This window comes from Polypterus senegalus, chromosome 17 (assembly GCF_016835505.1).
Source record: "Polypterus senegalus isolate Bchr_013 chromosome 17, ASM1683550v1, whole genome shotgun sequence".
Lineage (NCBI taxonomy): Eukaryota > Metazoa > Chordata > Cladistia > Polypteriformes > Polypteridae > Polypterus > Polypterus senegalus.
In genome coordinates, this window is record NC_053170.1 from 94,051,860 (window position 1) to 94,073,696 (window position 21,837).

Consider the following 21,837-nt stretch of genomic DNA (forward strand, 5'->3'; position numbering starts at 1 on the left):
GAGCAGTTTACTTCTCAAAACGGAGTTTACTTCTCAAAACGGAGGGGCAGGATCGAACCCGCGACCCCTTGATTCCCAAGCGGGGGCTGAGTCTATTGAGCCACGGAGTCAGTTACAGTAAACTGGTGTCAATGTCGCATGTTAAGGCGGCTTTTGTTTCTGCAGTTATATGTTTGAATAAAAGTGCAATTGTGTTATTCTTGTGAAAATGTTTCTTTGCTATTTGGACTTCAGGCTTCATACATTATATAGTTTATGCCTACATTTTGTCATCTACTACTAGAATATAAAAAAAGTTTCTGTTTTAACAATGTGTTGACACAGATTACTGTAGAAACGGAACAGACATGAAATGCGTGTGTTCCAAACAACGATCTATTATTTCCGCTCTAAAACTCCACTTCACTCCCAGATACTCAATCAAGGCATGAGCTGAGAGAAGTTCGTGCACGTTCTAAATTGGTGGGGGGATGGAATAGCCGGCTTCTCTTTATCAGCACATTTAGAAGACAAAGGGCGCTGGAGGAGAGGTGTGAAGGGATTTAAGAAGCAGTTTAAGGTGGGACGGAATTACGAGTTTTTTCGTAGGCTCTGGTAATTCTAGTGTTAAGGAGGCGTACTGACAGCGAGAGATTTTAAGGAAAAAGCATCGCCGGTGGAGAAAACAGGCAAGAGTCGAAGCTAGAAAAGACGGCCCACCGGTCAACAGTTTAAAATGCTAAGTAAAAGTCAGTCTTTCACCCAGAAAAATATTTCAAACAAAAATACCGGAGTGCACACCAACACAGGAATCCTAATATCGATCAAATACTCCAGAGTAGAAAGTGCTGGTCTTTATGCAGGCGCTCCGTGTTGCACGCTCCCAGGTAATTCTGGGAAAGACCACTGTGGCAACGGATGATGCTGTACTATAGACAATATGGTGTTGGGATTAGAGGTTATCACAATTTAACTCAGTAAATATTGCATATTGTGAAAAATGAATGTAAAAATCATCACCTTTGGGGTCCAAAAACTCCAAATTTCACATACGTGTACTCTTAGGGACGGCAACAGCAGCAGGTTATAACAGAAGGTGGGCGCAGTTATGGGACCATTCTGAGCGGGGCGGCACATCCTCTCCGTCAAGAAGTGCGACTGGCACTCCAACATCAGTGCGCCCGGGTAGCGCCTCACTGGGCCTGCTCTTCTAGCTTTAGCCAAGTCAGACGTTTCCTTCTTTTTGAAATTCGTGTGCGTCTTTGAGGCAGGATGGTGGTTGGTTGTTAGTTACAGCATTTTGTGAGCACTTGTGAGAAATACACTTCCGCTGTGGGGCAAATAAAGCCCCATCTATCTGTTATATAGTGCCTCTCACATCTATCTGTTATATAGTGCCTCTCACATCTACCTAACCATCTATCTGTTATATAGTGCCTTTCATGTCTGACTATCTGTCTTTTATAATTCTGTATCGGCCTCTGACAAATGACTGGAAACACAGAGAAGGTTCTTCGTTTCCAGAAATTTCAAGCAAAAACCGGGTTGAGTTTCTATTTCAACACCGACTGGTCTACTATACTTAAGTATAATTAACTTTTTTTAAACGTTTAACAGCATGGCACTCAGAATGAACCCTAGGCATGCTGGGCCACCATAACTGCTGCACTGCTCAGCTTTAGGACTTTGTGGCCCACTGCACCCTTCTGCACACTCCAACGGCACTGAGATAAGCCAACAGCCAGAAGAGCGACGGCTCTGCCGCTCACACACAGCGGGTGTTGTAACTGCTGCAGCGCCACTCATCCCACACGATGCCAATGGAGGAGCCCGATGCAGAACACACGGTGAATGACGCTTTAATTCCTCCGCTGCTCCATTCGTGGGGCTACCAGGCTCTGCTGGACGCGCTCCCCGCTTGTTCTTTCCCAGCCACACAAGCTCTCCCTTTTCAAATGCAGTGCCAGCTTTATTTTCCGCTCCGCTCAGTCAGTTCACAGACATGACACAGCACGAGTAACGACAGGGATACTTCTTAAAAAGAAAAGGAGGAAAAAAAAATGACTGATTGGGCAACAAGACTAAAGGAACGAGTGAGGAGGCTCCTCTTCTGTTTGCACAGATGGACGGGCTGGTGATAAAAAATGCCGAACAGTTGTCATTTTAATTAGAGTTTCTTTTTGTGGCAAGAAAACCTAAATAAGTTGTGGAACCTGCCGCTTTCATTAGTGCTGCTGTTTCATTGCTATTAGCACTAAACACATATAGCACTCTGTGGCAGAGATCTCTAAGGACCAGTAAAGGCAGCTGCAATTATATTATTACGGTCCGTTTGGTACCCACCTCTAGAAATGTCACCAGTAGAGAGCTTGGGATTTATTGCAAGCTGGCCGTGGACAGTTTGCTGCTTTATAGACTGCAGTATTAATTTATACTCGTGACAAAATGCTTACAAAACAAGGAAAGCAAGTAGAGCAAAAAAAAAAGAGCAAGCTTCCTTCGAAGTAGCCCGCTACTCACACCCTGGCCTTTTCGAATGAGAGGACGACTCGTTTCACTACGGATGCCAAGGAGGCTCGATGCAGATGGTAAATTTGAGCAGGCAAAATGCTGGCAGGGAAGCTATGGAGTCTGAAGTTCACCCGAGCCATTCCCTGGGCTCATAGAAATTGGATATGCAAGCCAGAGAGTCAAGTGTGATAGCTCGCCGAAATCTGTGGTCGTGATGAAAGCAGAGCAACGAGCTTCTGTCTGTGCGGGCCGTGGGCTGATCCATCTAGTGAGGTGAATCCGTGACAACACACTCGCTAACAGTCAAAAATGATCAATCAAATATCGGAGCTGAGGGCTCATCCTTGGCGTACAATGCAGGCATCGCCATCCCTCCTGTCACAACGCATGGTGCGCTCTACGGCACAGTAAAGGTTTATCCCACCTCTCACACCAATTCGACTGTCTACTGGGAGCTGGGGCATGTGTGCCACCTTACAATGCTGCCACAAAATAAAATCTGAGCTAAAGGAATTAAAGCTTAGAGGCCAGTAAGGCTCTTTACAGCAGAGGGTAGCCATGACTGTCAGGTTCTGGAGTCATCTGGACAGGTTTCTTCCCGAACCGAATGATAAATCTTGTAAACTAAAAGAATATTCCTCAGACGTGAGAGGCTTCCATTACTGTTGAGAGCAGAAGGAGAAACACTCAACGTGTGCCAGTGAAGTCAACACACCTTATGGATGAACCCTGCTACATACACCCCGCGTGGCAAAAAGCTATTCTGCTTCTTGCGCAAATTGACCCAAATTAAACGAGATCCCAACTGTCCTACAACTAAGTGCCTTTCAGCCATCAAAAGTGAGTGATTTGTGCTTCTGAAGCCCTCTGTGCCCCCCACACTCAGCTCTGTGATGCTCCTTATCGCTGAAAGTTCTCTTACCTCTGACGCCAACATGAAGGGAGTCTTTCAGGTTCTTTAGCAGGTTTACTTTGTACTTCGGTGCTCTTTTGGGGATTTGTTTCCATGTTTCATTTCTTTAAAAAATAATTCCATTTATTTTTTTTTTTCTATTCTGTTGTTTGTTGCTGCCTTGTGTTCTGACAAAGTGGAAGAAATGGCAGGCCAAAAGGCACCAGGATGGTGGATGAGGAGATGAAAGAGAAAAACGATAACCAGCAACAGAAAAACCTCAAAAGCCAGGAGCAAAAACCAAAAGTTCAAAATGTACACCAAAAATCAAACAAATCACAAGAGGCAGAAGGCCCGACTCCCAGATTGATGGCACTAAATTATACATGAAGACGTAAAACTTGGACGCCACAGTGGAAGAGTTCGGTTTCTTTTGGTCGGGTGATTGATGGGCTGCCATTCTGTCTGGCTGCAGAATGTGTGTCTGTTTCCTTTGGATCCTGGCCTGGCACCCAGGGGGGCATTCAGCCAGACTTAGAACACTGTTGGGCTTGACTGGCACTGGTTGCCAGTACTTTATTAAGGGGGGCTTTTTTATTCAACATTACAAAATAATGAAACTTAACTGTGAAGTGAAATTTGAGAGCTGCACACAAATCCAGTGCCCTGAAGTGGTGCTAGAGAAAAGTCGCAAAGTGAAGAGTATAATCATGAAGTCATTGATGATGATGATGATGATGAACAAGTGGCAATGAGATCTGAGGGGTTTCAATGTAAGCCCCTCTTAGACATGCTTACACTTGGAGCCAAATCTTTAGCAGTGTATTCAAAGCCTACTGTTGTAGTTCTGTTGCTGTGTCGGTTCTTTAATGTTTGTGTAGTATTATTCGTATTCCTATTGTTCTTCTTGTTATTTTATTATTATTTTTGCCATAACTTCTACATTTTGCTCCCTCCTCCCTGCTTCGGTACAAAGACTGTAGGATAGTGAAGTGAGTCTTAGTTGAGCTGCAGGTATCATTACAGTACATACCAGTACTGGTCACTTTTTATTTGACCTTCTTCTCTGTTCCTTTTAAACATTCTTGTATGTATTACAACTTGCTTTGTAAGTCACCTTGGATGAAGAGGCCGAGAGAGGTTGGGAGCGTCCGCTGTTACAGCACGTTGCTGCTCCCCCCAGACGACAAACCACCTCAGGATCCCCATTAAGAACCCAAGTGCAGATGCGACACCTCGGCACCACACTAGTGGCAATGGAACAGCATGAGGTTTACTTACAGTGGCTGGAGTGCCAGTCCTGCCACCAACCCCAAAGGAGGAGCTGCTTGCAGCGTCGATGGGAGGTTAACGTCACACCCAGGATGGGGCAACTGCAGGTTAAGGGCCTTACTTACTCAAGGGCCCAGCGGAGTTTAATCTCTTCTGCCATTTACAGGAAATAAATAACAACAATAATACTACTAATAATAATATGTATGACTGGTCGCTGCCCAAGCACATCACGTTATGCTCTACTTACTGATTATGTTCTTTTGTTCATTTCTGGAGTCTGTTTAAGGTGTCGCTCACAGAGTGTCTTAAAGTTTCTTAGGTTTGCACCCCGTGTATTTCGTTAAAAGGGCAGACATCCTTTGTGCTTTTAGGACCATCTGAGACAGCTGAGGAGTTCAGAGAAACATGCAAGAGGAGCGGCACAGCAGAGATTTGCTTTACGTCACACATCTTATTATTGCACTGCTGCCTCGCAGTAGAGACACAGGGTTCACGTCCCGAGTCCTTCCTACGTGGAGCCTGCATGTAGTTCCCTTGTCTGCTAGGTGGTTAGCTGGATTGGCACCGCTAAGTTGGCCCTGGCGCGTGTTTTGTGTGAGTGCTGCCCGTGATGGACTGGGTTTGTTCCTGCCTTGCACCCTATGCTAGCTGGGACAGACGACTCCAGCCCCCTGCACAACCCCCGTCTGGATTACGCAGGTCAGAACATGACGTGACATTTTATTGTTTTTAACACCAGTTTGTGGGTGTCTTTTGTTTTTACGTTAGCCGTTGTTTCTAGTTTTAAAAACAAGATACGTGTTGTCAGCAAAAAGCATCCTGCGTGCCATCGAATTACAGAATTACGACGGAGGCGGAAATTTATTTCAATCAGATTATTCAAACTGCCTTAAGAGTTTGGCTCATATTACTATAATAAAGATGACACTACTAAAATAGTGGCAGCTTGATGGAGTCACGTGTTACGACTTCTGGAAGCCCTGTGGTAGCAAAAGAATGCTGTGCGAAAAACAATATGGCCACAGCCATTTAACAAAAAAAAAAAAAGGAAATCTTAGTCCTTGTGATTGAAAAACAAAAACACAACCATAAGTAACAGTAAAAAGTAGTCCTAAATTCAAAACAGAAAGAAAATGAACAAAACATGCAGTCAGTTGGTTCAAAATCCATTAAATGTCTTCATACCGCCGTGTTTTTCACAAGTTGAGGACGTTTCCTATCTGCAGCCTGATGCTGAGCAGGTGCCCGCTGATTATTTGGCTAAACACGTGTTTTAAAACAGAGACCACCACAGAAGCAATCCGGAGTGGCGTTAAGGACAGTTAGGAGAAAAGGGCACTCAGAAGAACGTGAGTACGGCCTCAGATCATCTGGGAGATACAAGAATAAAAATTCTGTCAGATGAGCGCCACTGTGCCATCACAAGCTACTTGGTGCTGGCAAACACAGGGTGGCACCTTGAATGGTGTGCAGTACCCTTGTCTCTTTTGCTCTGTTCTTATAGTCTGAATTCCTCACAGATGAGCCACAGAGAGTCTTCCTTTGACCCGTTGTCTTCAGTGGATACGTGATGACAACCTGCGGCCACCATGAACCCCCAAACCCCCCATACTAGTAGATCACCAGCTTTCTTTGACAGGAACCTTTGCTGGCACTGAAATGTGTTATGCCAGCTACACACACACACACACAATGCATCATTCACTGATCGAGATACAGAGGTATAACACTGAGAAGTGCCAGCATGTCAGACAGTCATTTTGGTAAATAAAGCCCTGGAGTTGGCGGCAGGTACTCACCGGTACTGTCGTCGTGCCAGTTAGAGACGGTGTGTTTGCCTCATTGCCAGGCTGCTCTGAGTGCGTCTGCGTCGGCGTGTAGATAGTCATGGTGTGTTCGGGTACTGTGCTCTGGCCTGTGTAGTCCTGTGTCGGGTGAGGGTGTGGTGCTGCATATTCTGCTGGAATCCCGTTCTGCGGAGGAGGTGGGTATTGGGCAGGAGGGTAGGGTTGTGCCATTGCTTCTGGGGGGGCCGTGGCTTCTTGATTACCCTGGAAAAGAGGAAAACAATGGACAATCAAGACAGGTGCATGGAACACTCCTTGGACAGATATTCCCCCCCATGGACCAAAGCAAAGAAAACCCAAGAACTGCAGCACCAGAGGAGGATTCTGGGAAGCAAGTTTTCCCGATGGATTCTGCATTTGAAAATTTTTTAAACCAGTACCTGAATTTGACTTGATGTTAGAACATTAGAAAACCGGTGACGAGACCAGGCCATGCAGGCCAACACGCTCATCCATCCTGTTCAACAGAACATCAAGTTGTCATCTGACGGACCCTGACGTCCTGCTACTTGGTCACGTATTCCAAGCGTCTCTGGTTCTTTCTAACATTTGTGTGAAATCCTCCCTTAACAAGTTTTCAACCATGCCCCCTGTGTTCTTGTTGCAGAATTTATTTTAAAGGAACATCCAGACTCTACTGCACTAATCTCTTTTTATAATTTTAAACACTTCAATCATGACACCCCTTAGCCCCCAACTGTTTAAAGGTTCATTTCATTCTCTCTCTGCTCACAGCCCAGACGTCAGCCTAGTTGCTCTTCTCTGGACTTTCTCTTGTGCTGCTGTGTCTTTGCAATTACTTGAAGACCACACAGTAATCCAGGTGAGGACTCGCCAGTGCGCTATATAAATCAAGCGTCACCCAGCAGGGCGCTATACAGCCTAACATCAGTACCGGCTTTCTTGATGGCTTCTGTCCGCTGTCTGGATATAGACTGTGATGATGATGAGGAGTCCATGACGACTCCAAGGTTCTTCTTCAAGCTTCAGACCTTCCATTGTGCATTCAGAATATGTGAATGTTGTCTTCTTATGTTCACCTAAACAAACAACCCGCTGAGGCTGCCATAAGCGTCAGTTCAGATTCCGAATACCTGCGCTTTTCCTGTTTTCTTTAAGGAGCACCTCATTGTGCTTCTGAATGATTTTATGATCATTTTCAGCTACTGCAGAGAAAAGCAGTTGTGGGCTTTGAAGAGGCAGAGAGAATTGTAATGTTTCTATAAATACTCTTACAGCTTATCATAAAATAAAACTGTGATATTGCATTGATAAAATAAAAAAAGCATACAGCAATAAAATTGATTACTGAATTCATTACCCACGGCTGCTTTCTGCATTATGGAACAGAGTCTGCTTAAAAAATGAATTACAGAAAGTTACCCTTGAAAATGAAGAAAACTGAGGCGATTCAGACACATGCGGAAAAAAATGACAAATCAACAAAACTAGCTTTTAATTTGCAGTGAGATAGATAGATAGATAGATACATTTGAAATTGAAAGTAAAAAATGAGAGAATACACCCCACTAGAAACAAATCCACATTAAAGGAGAAAAGATAAGAGCGTCAAAGCAAAACAATACACAAAATGGCGCAAGCTTGGGAAAAGAGCTTACTTCGGTGTCACATGGCCATCGGATACAAGTTTCATAGAGAGGGCCACCACAAAGGGGTGAATCTGAATTGGCGAAAAGACAAAAACAGACGAGTACATCAGGATAAAAACTGCCAGAAAAAGAGGCTTCACCCTCTGAAAACCGTACCAGAAGATGAGAGTGTCAACAGACACAGCATCCACTCTACTGTGACTGCTTCCAAAGATCATGTCAGACCTGCGCACCCTTCATGGATCCCGAACAGGCAGAAAGTGTGAGGGGCCAACACTGTCTTTAACCTCCTTTACCTCTAGAATCGAGGATAAAGCCCTGAAGGACCACTGGCTTGACTTCCACCCACTCCTGGATGTCCAGCTCTTTATGGTCCTTCCACTATAAAATGAAGATGAAGGCTGGTGTTCAGCTCTGGACAAGGATGGACCTCCTGTCCTATAGAAAGAAGCCCAGAGGGGGCTGGGTGGTCTTGTGGCCTTGGAACCCCTGCAGATTTTGTGTTTTTTTTTTCCTCTCCAGCCCTTTAGAGATTTTTTTCCCTGTCCTCCTGGCCATCAGACTTTACTTTATTCTTTGTTACTTAGCATTGCCTAATCTTATTTTTATATTTTTCCTTTTTCATCTTGTAAAGCACTTTGAGCTACACCACTTGTATGAAAATGTGCAATTGAAATAAAAGTTGTTGTTGATGTTGTTCCTGAAGCCGGTAATGGCTCTTTCCAGCCAGAGGCGTCAGTCTTGAGAGTTTGTTAATCACGCAGTCAACTGCCTTTCATTGAACGGGGCTTTAAAAATCTGGACCCCACTTTTCTTTCTGATTCCCTCTTCTTTTATTACGATAGATAGACAGACAGACTGACAGACATGAAAAGCACTATATAACAAGTAGATATGCATGCAGGTTAGGTGCACTGGCGATCCTAAATCGTCCCTAGTGGTGGGCTGTCGCCTTGCACCCTGTGTTGGCTGGGATTGGCTCCAGCGGACTCCCGTGATCTTGTGTAAGGATATAGCGGGTTGGATGATGACTAACTGACTGATATGAAATGTACTCAATTGTTCTAATGTAGCACATAAAATAAATAGATTTGAAGGGTACTAAATAGAATAGAAAGGAAATGCACTATATAATACATAGATAGGTAGGCAGATAGATATGAATGAAACTATATACAGTAGGCAGGTAGATCTATTTATTTATAAAGCACTTTAAAAACAACATCAAGGCTGACCAAAGTCCAGTACAATAAAAACCCAACATATCAGAATCACAAAACCAAAGGGTAAATGAAAAACAGAAACACATAAGAACTGAGGAGATTCTTAAAAAAAAAAAAATAATAATAAAATATACAGATAGCCAACATATCATACTGGGTTAAAAGCCAGAGAGTAAAAATGTGTTTATAAAAAGGATTTAAAGGTAGATAATAAAGACACTATATAAAACAAGATTAAACAGAAATTAAAGTAACTTAATAAAACTGATAGAGAAGAAAGGCACAATATAATACACAAATAGATAGTTATGAAAGGTACCATACAGAGATAGACAGCTGTATGAAAGGAACTATATAAATATAGAAAGAAAATATGAAAATCACTCTACAATACGCAGATTGGGACAGCATAATGTATTTAATTATATATTTAATTAGATAGATAGAGATAGATAGATTTTAATTTTAGCATAGTAGGCAGGATAGATAGATAGATAGATAGATAGATAGATAGATAGATAGATAGATAGATAGATAGATAGATATTAAAGGCATTGTATGACAGATGGGTGAAAAAGGAAGCACATGATGAATACATAGAAAGGTGGCACAATATAACAGACAGATCTACAAGCCACTGTAAAGACTGGCAGACAGGAAAGGCACTATATGGTACCTAGATAGACAGATATGTAAGGTGGCCACCATACTTGCACTTCCTAATATAATCAGGTGACTAAGATAAGGGATGGATTATCATATCATGTTTCAGAGCAGATTAAAGATTTGCTTGATCATTACCAGCAAACATCCTTTGTTTTGTACAACATTGCTCAATAGTGGCAGAAAGGTGCAATGAGAAGAAATCTAAATTGCTCTCTTGGCAAACTCGAGGTGAGAGATCAATTAACTGATAAATTTTTGATTATAACCCTTGATTAAATTACAGGCTTCCTGTCCTGTCGCGCCCCCAACTCCTGCCTCCCAGACGGAGTGTCAGGGTGTAAATTAGCAGCTGCTCATGGTCAGTCCTCATTCTGATTGTTGCTTTGTCCTCCTGCTGACAGCCTTTGATTTTTCCCAGGCAGGCAGGGGTGGCCGTTCTGCGAGATTGGCAGGGTTGTGTTTATATTGAAAGTATTTGTCACTCACTGGATTCTCTCGGCTTTCAGGGGATGATTGCTTGGGTTGAGTAGGGTGAGGTGAGGTACTGGGATAATTTCTTTTAATCTATTGCTGTCTTTTGCCCTTTATTTTTGGAAAGATATTAATCTTACAGTAATCTAGGATGGCTCATGAGGACTGTGTGATACCTCCTCTGATGGGACCCTCGGTTCAGTCACAGGAAAGTAATAACCCTTTCAATCAGAAAGCTACTGTCAGCTTAAGAGGGCCACTGGATTAGACTCCCTTCAAATATATTTAAAATACAACACCTCCACCCCCTCAGATAAATCCCTAATTAATTGTGTATATTGAACTACAAGTCAGCTCTTTATTAACTGATGGAATATTAACTGGTCATTTATAACGCCAGAGAAGCAGCTGTCAAACTGTCGCCTGAGCGACTTTTCAAAGTGAGGTCATCTCCCTCATGAGCTGCCAGCACTGAAACCCCCTCCAGGGTGAAAGACTGTTGTATTCTGACTAATGACTTTGATGTTTACACACACTGAGTGGTGAGACTGGGTGGGTGTGTGTGTGTGTGTGTGTGTGTGTGTGGAGTCTTTGACACAATGGGTAGCAGATCATTGCAGTTGTGGTAATGTTATTCTACTTCTACCTAAGATGTACCTGTCATACATAAACAGTGCATTTGCAGTCTGTCTGTCTGTCTGTACCTTTGCACAGCGTGTGTTGCAGTGCCTTTGCAGTCTCTCTCTCCATTATACGCTGCCTTTCATAGGTAGACTGGCGATGCTAAACTGGCCCCTGTGGTGTGTGTGTGTGTACTGGGACTGCTCCAGGCTTGTGCCCTAAGCTTGCTACGACCTCAGGTCAGTGGGTTCAGAAAATGGACGGTTGGCTCTGTCTCTCTATCATATAAAGCCTTTGCAATCTACAAGTTGCCCTTCACGTGTGTCATATACTGACTTCCATATCTATCTCTCTTTCATATAGTGCCTCTCACTTCACACATGTTGCATTTGCAGTCTAGAAATTGTGAACCCGCACATAAAAAGCTTAAGACTGCGTATGTCAGTGCTTGAGGTCTAACCGTGAACTGGAGTAGTTCTGTAGATTTCTCGTTTCCGTAGTCGTGTCAAACGACAGGCGGCCATAGCAGGACCTTTCCTAGGAGGCAGCGTTCACCCGACATGAGCACTGTCGTCTCATTCTAAACAGTCTACGGCGTTACGGAGCTCCCTCAGGTCAGCGCTCCATCCTCCAAGCTCTCTGAAGGCTTTTACTGCCTTATTTATCCGGAGAGCTGATTAATTCTGTGTAATGCAAAACAAACCAAACAATGCAGACACACTTGCTGAATAAAGGTTTAAAAGCGAGACGCTCCACAAAGGGCCTGAAAACGAAGCACAAATAACAAAGACATCATCAAGTCCTGAAGGCCGAGAGAAGAAAACGCTTCCAAATGTTATCCCGCTTCCTTTTTTCCTTTATTGCAATTAGTGCTTTACCCTGACTAAGCAGCATTAAGTTTCACAGCGCACCATCAATGAAGTAGAAAGATCCTCTATTTAATAAGAGTGCAGAGAATTGCATTAATGTAAATGTAGTGGAAACAATGAGAGCCGCAGCCATTGACATGTTGGCAAACAAATGAGACTGTCCTCTCAATTAGGGAAATGCTCCATTATCCAAATGAAAAACTATTCTGCTGCGCCAGTCGGAGAGCTGGACCCACAGAGCCTGTGCAGGGGACTGCAGAGGAGACGAGGTCGTTTGGAAATCGAGATCTTGTCGTCCCCAGTCCATCTGTCTGCCCCAAGCAGCGCACGACTGGTTCATCTGAACACGTGAAGGCGATTGTTTTGCTGCATTCCAGCTCATTAACATCTAAATAACCGGTGGAATAAAAAAATGGAAAACCTCACATATCAGGGTGCAGGAGTTCTAAGATTTTTTTATGGCTTTTCTTCAGTATGTTTTCAAAGTTAAAGCTGATCTGATTGCCTGCAAAGAGAAGGTCAGTGACCACCAAGACACGCGCGCTCTTAAAAACTACTGGCTCTTTAATGGTGTTTTACCAGGTTAAGAGGAGAAGAGGAAGGCCTAAGAGAAGGTTTATGGATGTGGTGAGAGGGGACATGCAGGTGGTGGGTGTGACAGAACAAGATGAGGAGGACAGGAAGATATGGAAGGAGATGATCCACTGTGGTGACCCCTAACAGGAGCAGCCGAAAGAAGAAGACGACGATGACGACGACTGGGTTTTGAGCTTCCTCGTAGTTCCACTGCTTGTCAAAGCGCCATTTCATTCTGGAATTTGAATTTCATATGAAGTGCATTCTTTTTGCTTTCAAAAACATCCTCATATATAAAAAAAGGTAAATCTTTACTGCATCATAGGCTACTGAGCCTGGACCCCCCTTTAGATTCAGGAGCTACTGGTATCGTTTACCAACTGCTCACGGCTCTCTACTGGACGGAGTCTGGTCAGTTACAGATCTAAAAGGTCTTTCTGGAACCTTCATGTGGATGGGTCTTTTGAGAACCAAAGATGGCTCCCCCGATGGCACTGCTTTAAAGAGCCGCTCTCTCTGTCACCTTTATTTTTAAGGAAGGCTCTTTCTCTTGTTAATGTGGTATGTTATGTTGCAGCACAGTGCATGGAGGGTAATCCGTTTTTATTAGGAAGAAGGGAGAAACTCAAGTCAAGAATCTGCTTTAATGACAACAACGCAAAGTGCCAAACGAATAATGTCACAGTCTGGAAGTCTTTGAAAATGCAGATATAATTTAGAAAACCAATCTGGTGAAGAAGAACGTGTGGCAGATGATACACACTGTAAATTTCCCTGGCCTTTAGACATGGTGGGCATGCTTCCCAATGGACACTCGGTAATTTTGTGGTGTTGCTGCACCTGGTTTACAGCCGCCAGGCTTTGGCCTGCAAAGGACTTGCATTAAAGTCGCTGTACACAGGAGCCAAAATAAAGCACCCCAGAATGCAGTATACATGATATACAAAAAGTGGCCACCATTCTGTTTTTAATGGTAAAGCCTGTAGGGGGCATCACACAACCACAAACACCGGAATCCAAAACACACAAAAGGCTTTAATAAAATAAGAAAAAACAAAAACCAGAAGTAATACAGGAGCACAGCAAAAGACAGAACATAAACAACTCAAAGCCCAGTGGCCCCCCAAATGCTTGCTGGGGCCTCATTACAAAGCAGTAAGCCCCTGGCCATGTTTCCCCTGCTCACCTTCCTCGTCACTAACTCTAAACTCTGTGATGGAAGGAAGCAGAGCTCTTTTATGTTTTACCCCAAACACTTTCTGGGTGCGCTGTCAGGGTCCAGCGGCTGACATCTTCAATCTCTAGTGTCGTATGGGTAGGACCCCCACACCCCAGCGACACCACCCAGGTGTACTAGAGAGGGCCAGATTGGTTGTCCTCCCCAGTACACCTCTTAGGCTAGAGGTCTGGGGGCTTATATTATGACCTAGAGGGTCTTGAGTGACCTCCTGCTGTGACGGTAGTGTACCCTGACGGTCAGTATGGGTAGTGCTACCCAGATTAACTTCACAGTTGTTATAAACATCTTTAATGTTATGTGACTGACGTTGCCTCGGCTACTCTCTGTCCCTTAATGTGTATTTGGGGGTCTTCATACTTGACCATTACTTAAGGACCAGTGCAAACTGAAAAAACAAAGAATGCATAGTGACACCTTGGGTTGATCAGATCGATAGGAACATGTGACCTAAATGTACAAAATCTGGCCAAACTGTCACAGGACATCCTTTGATGTACAGACACTGAGAGAGCCCCCTAACGGAACAAACATTTGTTTCATAATCCAACAGATTTCATGAAGCTTCTCTTCAAGTGCCAACTTCACGGGGAAGCAGAAAGAAGCCCATCACAGTCTGTTAGTCCACTAATTGGGCAAACCCACATAATTTAGACTGGTCAATCAACCTCTCTGAAAGAAGAAAAAGCGCAGCATGGGTGGAAAACCTGGAGAAAACCCACTTAAACATTCTGAAAAAAAGTGTTAAGTCCTCCCAAAAAACGCAAGCACGACTAAAGTGCCATGAAACGGCAGGACAAAAGCCTGCGAAAAAACTTTCCACTACCATTTACGTTCAATGTAACGTCTGGATCCTTCTGGTTAATGCTGTCTTTATCTTTTAGTCATCACAGCAACCATCAGACCTATTAGAGCAGCACTTGGTGCAAGGAAAGAAAATGCTCTGCCAGTCCGTCAGAGAGCCCACTCACACAGACCACCTACAGTCGCACTCGCAGCGAGGCAAATTTGCAATTGACAATCAGCCAGGCCTGCACGTCTTTAGGGAGGTGAGAGGAAAAGCCAGAAGAAAACCCAGGCATCCATGGGGAGAACGTCCAAACTCCACATGGGCAAAGGCACAGCCAGCCATAACTAGGGTTCCTACTTTTTTAAGTTACTTGCCTCATGTACTTTGTAGCGACGGCTGAGAATAAAGCCGAATAAAGAGAACTGTTAAATGGCAAACGATGTGTAAAATAACGATGGAAAAAAAACCCAATAATCAATCTCCCGTGCCTTGTAATTCACATGTCAGGTATCCAGTTGCATGACTGACACCTGTAAAACGCATGATTTTTTGCTAAAATATTGTTAAAGGGATACTTCAGGAGTAATCAGTGCACATCATCAACAGGAAACCAAACGCCACCTGGGATTGACATTTTCAAGTAAAGACAGCGAATGAGCCTCCAACGTTTCAAGAGTGCGTAAACGAAGGCTACGCCTGAAAATCGCTGGAACGGTCATGTAGTGCGACGTGGCCTTACACAGCAGAACTTCCCTGCTTTCTCCAAAACAAATCCAGCACTGATATCTAAATTTTCCAACTGCCCCTTTAAACATTTTCTCCAAATGAGCATCTCACCCACTGTCAGCAGACTTCGCCGTCACACCACTCCATCTTCTACACGCCAACAGCAGACCCCGTACATCTGACTACGTTTCTCCCAGGACATTTATGACACACGCCACACGTGCTGATTATCCATAAGAAGAGCTCTCATAACTTTACAGGATGGAAAACAAGTAAAAGGTGAAGGTGGAAGGAAACTCTCTGAAAAAAAGTAGAAACATAACAGAGAAGGCTGATGTTGGCTGACAAGTGATTCTGCCAGAGAAGGCTTATGGCCAACGTTCCCTCAGATTTCTTTGTAGTGATAAGAGAATGTGGAAAATATGAGCTGCTACTTACTATTTACGAATTATTTATTTTTTAGTATCCCCCCCTCCACCATATGAAGTATCTAAAACGTGAATGACGAAGGCGGGGTGGTGTATGTGCCCCGTGAAGTACCAAGCACCGCAAATCCCCAACACTTAGCACCGGAGAGGGACTTCCCTCGTGGAGCTCCTGAAGTGATAGGTACATTATCAAACGGTGATGCTACTCAGGACCGGGCACAATAGCAGCTGCATGGCACCTGAAAGGAGGGCGCCACACTTAGCAGAGATCCATAGGTGTTATCACCCTAATACAACAATGAACTGCCCCTTGGACCTGTGGCCTTGGTGACCAACAAGCAGGTTCACACTTTATGTCATGAATGAGCATCAAATCAAAGAATGCTTTACTAGATAGCAGTATGAGAGAGAGGAACAGCAAAAAACAAACAAAAGATGAGTAATAAGCAATCAAATTAAAGGAAATAAAATAACAAAGGAAACAGCCACAAAATGAGTATCGGAAAAGGAGCCGAATCACATTTATAGTCTTTTAAAGAAACCTGGATGATCAAGATAGCAAAAAAACTCCAAGGCACAGGGCCAGAGATTATGGAGATGTGACAAGCCACCGCATAACATGCGTGAGCCTTCAAAATATCGCAATCTTTAAGGGCCACCTTAGGCCCTGGTGACCAGCCTACCTCCCTTGAGGTACCTCACATCAGTTGTCACCGTACTGTCACAGGCACAGAGTATGGTGAAATTCTTACTTGCATGCCCAACCAACATGTCACCATTCTCCGGCGTCATAACAGACAAGAGCACATTAAACATATGGCAGAATTTCAAAGTTACCATAAGAATATCGGCTAAAACAAAAGGGGAAAATGACAACGTTGTGATATTTATGATCTCGTTGGAGCCCCGGCACTTGGCGGAGATTCAGGGCTCACGGCTCTTTTAAAGTGGCAGGTCACTAAGGTGGACAAGTGAGGAGGGAGCTATGGACAAGGCTCAGGAAAAGACGAACGAACGCGCGTAACCATGCTATTGAGGGACACCACACTCTTGTAATCCATCCTGGAGACTCGTCAGTGCTCATCAATACAACAATAGCACGTTGCTTACCTGAAGCTTTTTGCACTGTAAGTACGACGACTGGGCTGACGCTCTGTATTTCTTTCTCTTTTTTTTTTTTTTTCAGACACAAATAAGAAATTCACATTTAATCGGCGTCCCAGGTGGAGTGCATTACATTTTAATGCACTCTGCACAATTTCTCGTGCCTTAAAAAAAGAAAAAAAAAAAAAAAAATCACAGCATCAGAATGTTATTAATGTTCCAGATAAGAAAGGAGGCGTGCGATCAATGGTCCTGCAACCACTACAAGAAAACATCCCCAGATTCTTGTAGACATCTTAATGATTTTTCTGGTGAAGTAAGGCGGTATATTGGGGTGCTCGCCTCCGCGTCCTCACTTCCAAAATCGACTTGCAAATCCGAGTGAAACTCAGTAAATGAGTTTATTTCCCACTAGATGGGTGGGGGAAGCAGAGCAGGAGGACATTATGGATTGCCTGTTTAGTCCTCTCTTTAAATTCAGGAAGTGCCTGCAGGTTACTCTCTGGAACGTTTCCCCTCTCTGCGGTGTCACTGATTACGGGGAGCAATTAACTCTGCCTGATCAGCAGAAGCTCTTGTGTGGCTGCTATCCTGCCATCTGGAAAACAATCCATTCCGGGAATAAAAGTGATCGACTAGATATGAATTGTTGGGATAAAGGACCTCTGTGATATCGTCATCCGCTTCTCTTTTCAGAAGGAAAACTTTGCCATCTTTTGTGATGCCACTATTGTCTGTGATTCATCTGAGGTCCTTTAAGTAATTGCACAAAGAAACGACGCTTCCCTTGCTTTCTAATAAGCTGTAACTATAACAAGAGCACGGGAGAAAAATACCCTGGCAGGCTGTGAATGAGATATTTCCCCTTCAGGAATCCCTCGTTTGGCATTAGGACCCAGACAGTCCCTCCCCGTCTCCCTCCCAATCTGTATTAGTTAGTGGCGCGCTAGTGCTCTAAATTGGATTGAAACCTTATTTAAAAAATCACTTCCCAGCACTGTGTCGTCTCAGGCAGCAAATTCCCCCGTGATGAGGAGCCAGAAACGCCGGCTGCCCAAAACCTCACAGGCTTTCTTATTATGTGCTAATTCAGCTCGGCCTTCTCTTTGTGTATTTTGTGGGTTTCTCAATCATGTTTGTTGTGTTGTGCATTCTGGGTGGACACTTTGTTTGGTGCATCTACCTGATACAGTACTGGGCAGGACGCCTTTCTATCTTCAGGAATGTCTGGGATCATCAAGGCCTGAATTCAGTAAAGATGCTACAAACATTTCTTTGGTCCAATTGTATCAATTCCACCAGAACTAATGCTGCCAACCTCTTTCTAGATCTGGGATACCAGGTCTTCCCAGGCATAGTGGCGAGAGATATGGAGGCGATGGTGACCTTGTTGTCCACCCTGCAGTTCCAAATTTCTGGTCCCAGCACTTAACCTGTTGCAGGTCATTATCTCACACACCCTCAGCGAAACCCCACCACTCACTTTTAATATGTAAAGAGGTTATCATAACAATTAAAGCACGGACATATTACACAAAGATGAAACTAATGACATGCAGAATCTAAATAATAAAGACAATAACATTCAAACGACAATTCAGCAGTTGTTCAGATTCCCACCTTTCCGTCTACCTTCAAGTCTCGTACTCTTTTTATCAGACATTTCTGACCCAAATTGTTTGGATCCTCCTGCTTCTTAATTAACTTTTGTTCCACCCTGCACCTTCACTTCTGAGATGGTGTAAATGCTTCTTTTGAAATGAACAATTTCTTTTAATGCCTAACAACCCACAGCACGTAACTAAAGTATTCAATTCTTTGCGTAATATTTGCTCATTTCTAATTGTATTTTGACTTTCATTTGTCCTAAGCTTCACACTTAATATTATCTGAACACAATATTATCAGTACATAGTTTGTTAATTATTCCAAAACTGTGCTGCATGTGTCAGAGAATTAAAATAACTGAATGGCCGAGTTCAGAAGGTCGGCTTTTTGAGCAGCCTTTGCGGTTTTTAACTGACATTATAACTCTCAAGCTCAGCTCATTGCTTCATTTTCAAACTTTCCAAACTGACAGCCACGTGTTCACAATTTCAGTTTCTGTTTGAGTTATCGGAGTCTCTGCAGACCATTTCTGACCCGATTTGGTTCTTTTGCTGCTGGGCCAGAGCTCTCTTGTTTCTCGTCACCTCCCGTTCCTGCTCATCCCAAAGACACCCTAATGGACTTGGACCTGAGGAGGCCATTGGAGTGAATGGCCTGACATCACTGCTGTGTTTATACAACCAGCTTGAGATGATGTGTGCTTTGTGACATGGCACATTGTCTACTCCAAAAAGGGCAGACTGTGTCCATGAAGGGTGCTTGGGTATGCCGTGGCATTTAATATTCACACAGCACTTCACTCCTGTTGTGGACTGTCTGCACTGATGGCACAAGGTAAGATGGATCCATGGACTCGTACACTTTACACTTAAATCTGACCCTGTCATCCATGTGTTATATAGCATAACTGGACCAGTTGACCTTTTTCAGACTTCACAATACTTGCTCACCGTAGCCTTCTCTGTGTGATCTAAGCTGACAGGACTGGAGCCCAGCATGGCCTTCTGCTGCTATATTACCGTCCTCTTCAAGCTGCAACGTGTTGTGTGTTCAGATGAACTCGTCTCCACGCCTTGGAGTAGAGGCGCGTCACTTGAGGGTCTGTGGCCCTTTTTGTTGGGCGAGGGGCCATTCTCCTGAGACATCGCTCATTATCACAATACTGCTACTCGTTTTTTAGCACACCATTCTCTGCAATCTCTGCAAGGACGACAATGTGGGAGAACTCTAGTAGGAAATCCGAGATGATGAACTGGCACATCTGGCACTAACAGTCATATGCGCAGTCCGTGCTTTGTGTCCATTTTAATATTTTGCTGAATGACAACTAAACCTCTTGGCCATGTTTGTATGCTGGATGTAGTGAACTGCTATCTCACGATTGTGTTATTGAGATGGTGGATCTAATAGAGTGTTCACCAAAATGGAACAAGCAGCACCAGAATTCATCGCTGGCATGAAGAAGCAGGTAGGAGACGTCTAAGGGTGGTGTTCAATGTGAGGCGGCTTTGAGTCTAGGAAATGGTCACCATGGCTGCCAGGTCGTGTAAGTTCTTGTTATTATAATTATGGTCTGTTAACTTTTCACTTAGAAATAAGTTGATTATTGTTGGGTTTGAGACTGTTATATTTGTTCAATTTTTATTTGTGTTTTTATAGTCTGATCTAATGGGGTGTGTGTGTAGTAAGGCTGAAGGAGGGACGGCAGACTGCTAAGTAAGAGGCATCCTTGTAGTTAGAGGATCTGGTTGGCCGCAGTAGCTGAAGGCGTTGGTATGTGATCTGAAGGTCCTGAATTTGAGTTCTCCTGCTGCTGTCTTTGGGAGGAGGGCACCTCTGCTGTGAGGTGGCTTCATCCTTGAATTATCACCAAGTAAGGAGATGTCAAGTGTCCACTGTGGGCCATGTCAGTAGACTATGTGCTCAGCCGTAAACTGAAACGCACAAGGCACTGGTTTAGAGAAACACTGCACTTCTCGGGGTTGTCTGCAAACACTACAGACTCTTCAGGCTGGTGCTCTGCTCCGTTGATGGCGACTGACATTGTCAAGCCTTTGATTTATATTATTAACTGCCCCTACTTCTTGATGCAAGGACTTGGTAAAATCCACTAACTGCTTACATACATCTTTAACATCACCTTGCAGCATTCTTATATCACAACTAGCCGTAGAAGTCTGTGCTGTAAAAAGCCCGGGGTCCAAGAAGCTATTAAAATCGTCACAAAAAAAAAATTGAAAAGCAGAGATGTCAGGTAATTGAAAGGAACTCCTCTGGGCGTCTCTCTCCTAGGAGGTTTCGTGTTGCTGACGTGCTCGCATCCTTTATGTATTAGCTGCTAATCGACTGTCTTTCTTCGGAGGTTTCCTTTTGCCTGCGTGCTCATCTCATTTGTGTATTAGTGGCGGGTGGAAAAGTAAAAGGGATACCATTTTGTTGATGTACTCGCCTTACTTCTGTATTAGCCGCTAAGCAAGTGACTTTTTCTTCAGAGGTTTCGTTTTGCCGACGTGCTGGCCTCGCTTGTGTAAATTTGGTGGTGGAGCCCCTCACTACCAGGCTGGACAGACACCCAGACTTCCACTTGTAGACATTTATATATAAAATACACGTATTTTAATTTCGGAGCCGCTCATTTTAGCTGTCCAAGTTGCTTCACTGTCTTGCATGAATAAGAATCTGGAGTCGTAGCAGAGAACCATAAAGTCCATCTACAATCCTACGCCATGTGCCACTACAATGACTATGATATGAACAATATCAATACCATCAATTCATATCTCGATATCAGAACCGCGCCTCGACAATACAGAACCTCAGGTACAGGATTTGTCATTTAAATTTATCAAAAAATGAATACTTATTATAGAGATATCATTAAATACGCTCCAATCCGCAAAATGTTGAAGAGGCCAGAACACATACATATATCAACATAAACCAAATGAAAAAGGCATTAAAAAGCAATATAATAAAATATCAAATGGATATCTGTGCCAAGCGTTGAGTGTCTGGATATACCAGGAAGGAGACTCAGAAACATAATAGAATAACCAGGAAATCAAGTCGCACCTTCAGGGGAAACAAAAAATAAGAATCAAAGGCCAAAAGGAACTCACCAAAGTCATCAATAAAAAAGGAACCAGAAGTTTAGTAAGTAGGGAAATATCTGCAAACTCAAATAGAAAATGGCTGGAAAAAAAACAAGACCCCTCTTTGTAACTGGCATTGAGGGTGAGACTCGTGTGACCAGACCCATAACAACCGACTAACGCCATCATGACAAGTCACAAAACAAACGTTAAATATAAATGCAAAATAAATTTCAAAACGTTAACAGAATCTCGAAAAATACTCCTGTTGAGCCTAAAAACTCTTCAATATCTTTGCAAAAGGAAAATGTT

General features: G+C 43.6%; 1 protein-coding gene across 15 annotated transcripts in view; it reads right to left on the reverse strand.

Annotated features, from left to right (window-relative positions):
• Positions 1-21,837, reverse strand: part of rbfox3a (RNA binding fox-1 homolog 3a) — a 976,802-nt gene that overhangs the window by 134,265 nt on the left and 820,700 nt on the right. For 14 of the 15 annotated variants that reach the window (XM_039740610.1, XM_039740613.1, XM_039740614.1 and 11 more), the window contains one exon: positions 6,457-6,708. In XM_039740610.1, coding sequence (XP_039596544.1) covers positions 6,457-6,708 — 252 coding nt within the window. Of the gene's footprint in view, positions 1-6,456; positions 6,709-16,831; positions 16,857-21,837 lie in introns of those variants that run through there. The other variant, XM_039740620.1, reaches the window with a different exon arrangement.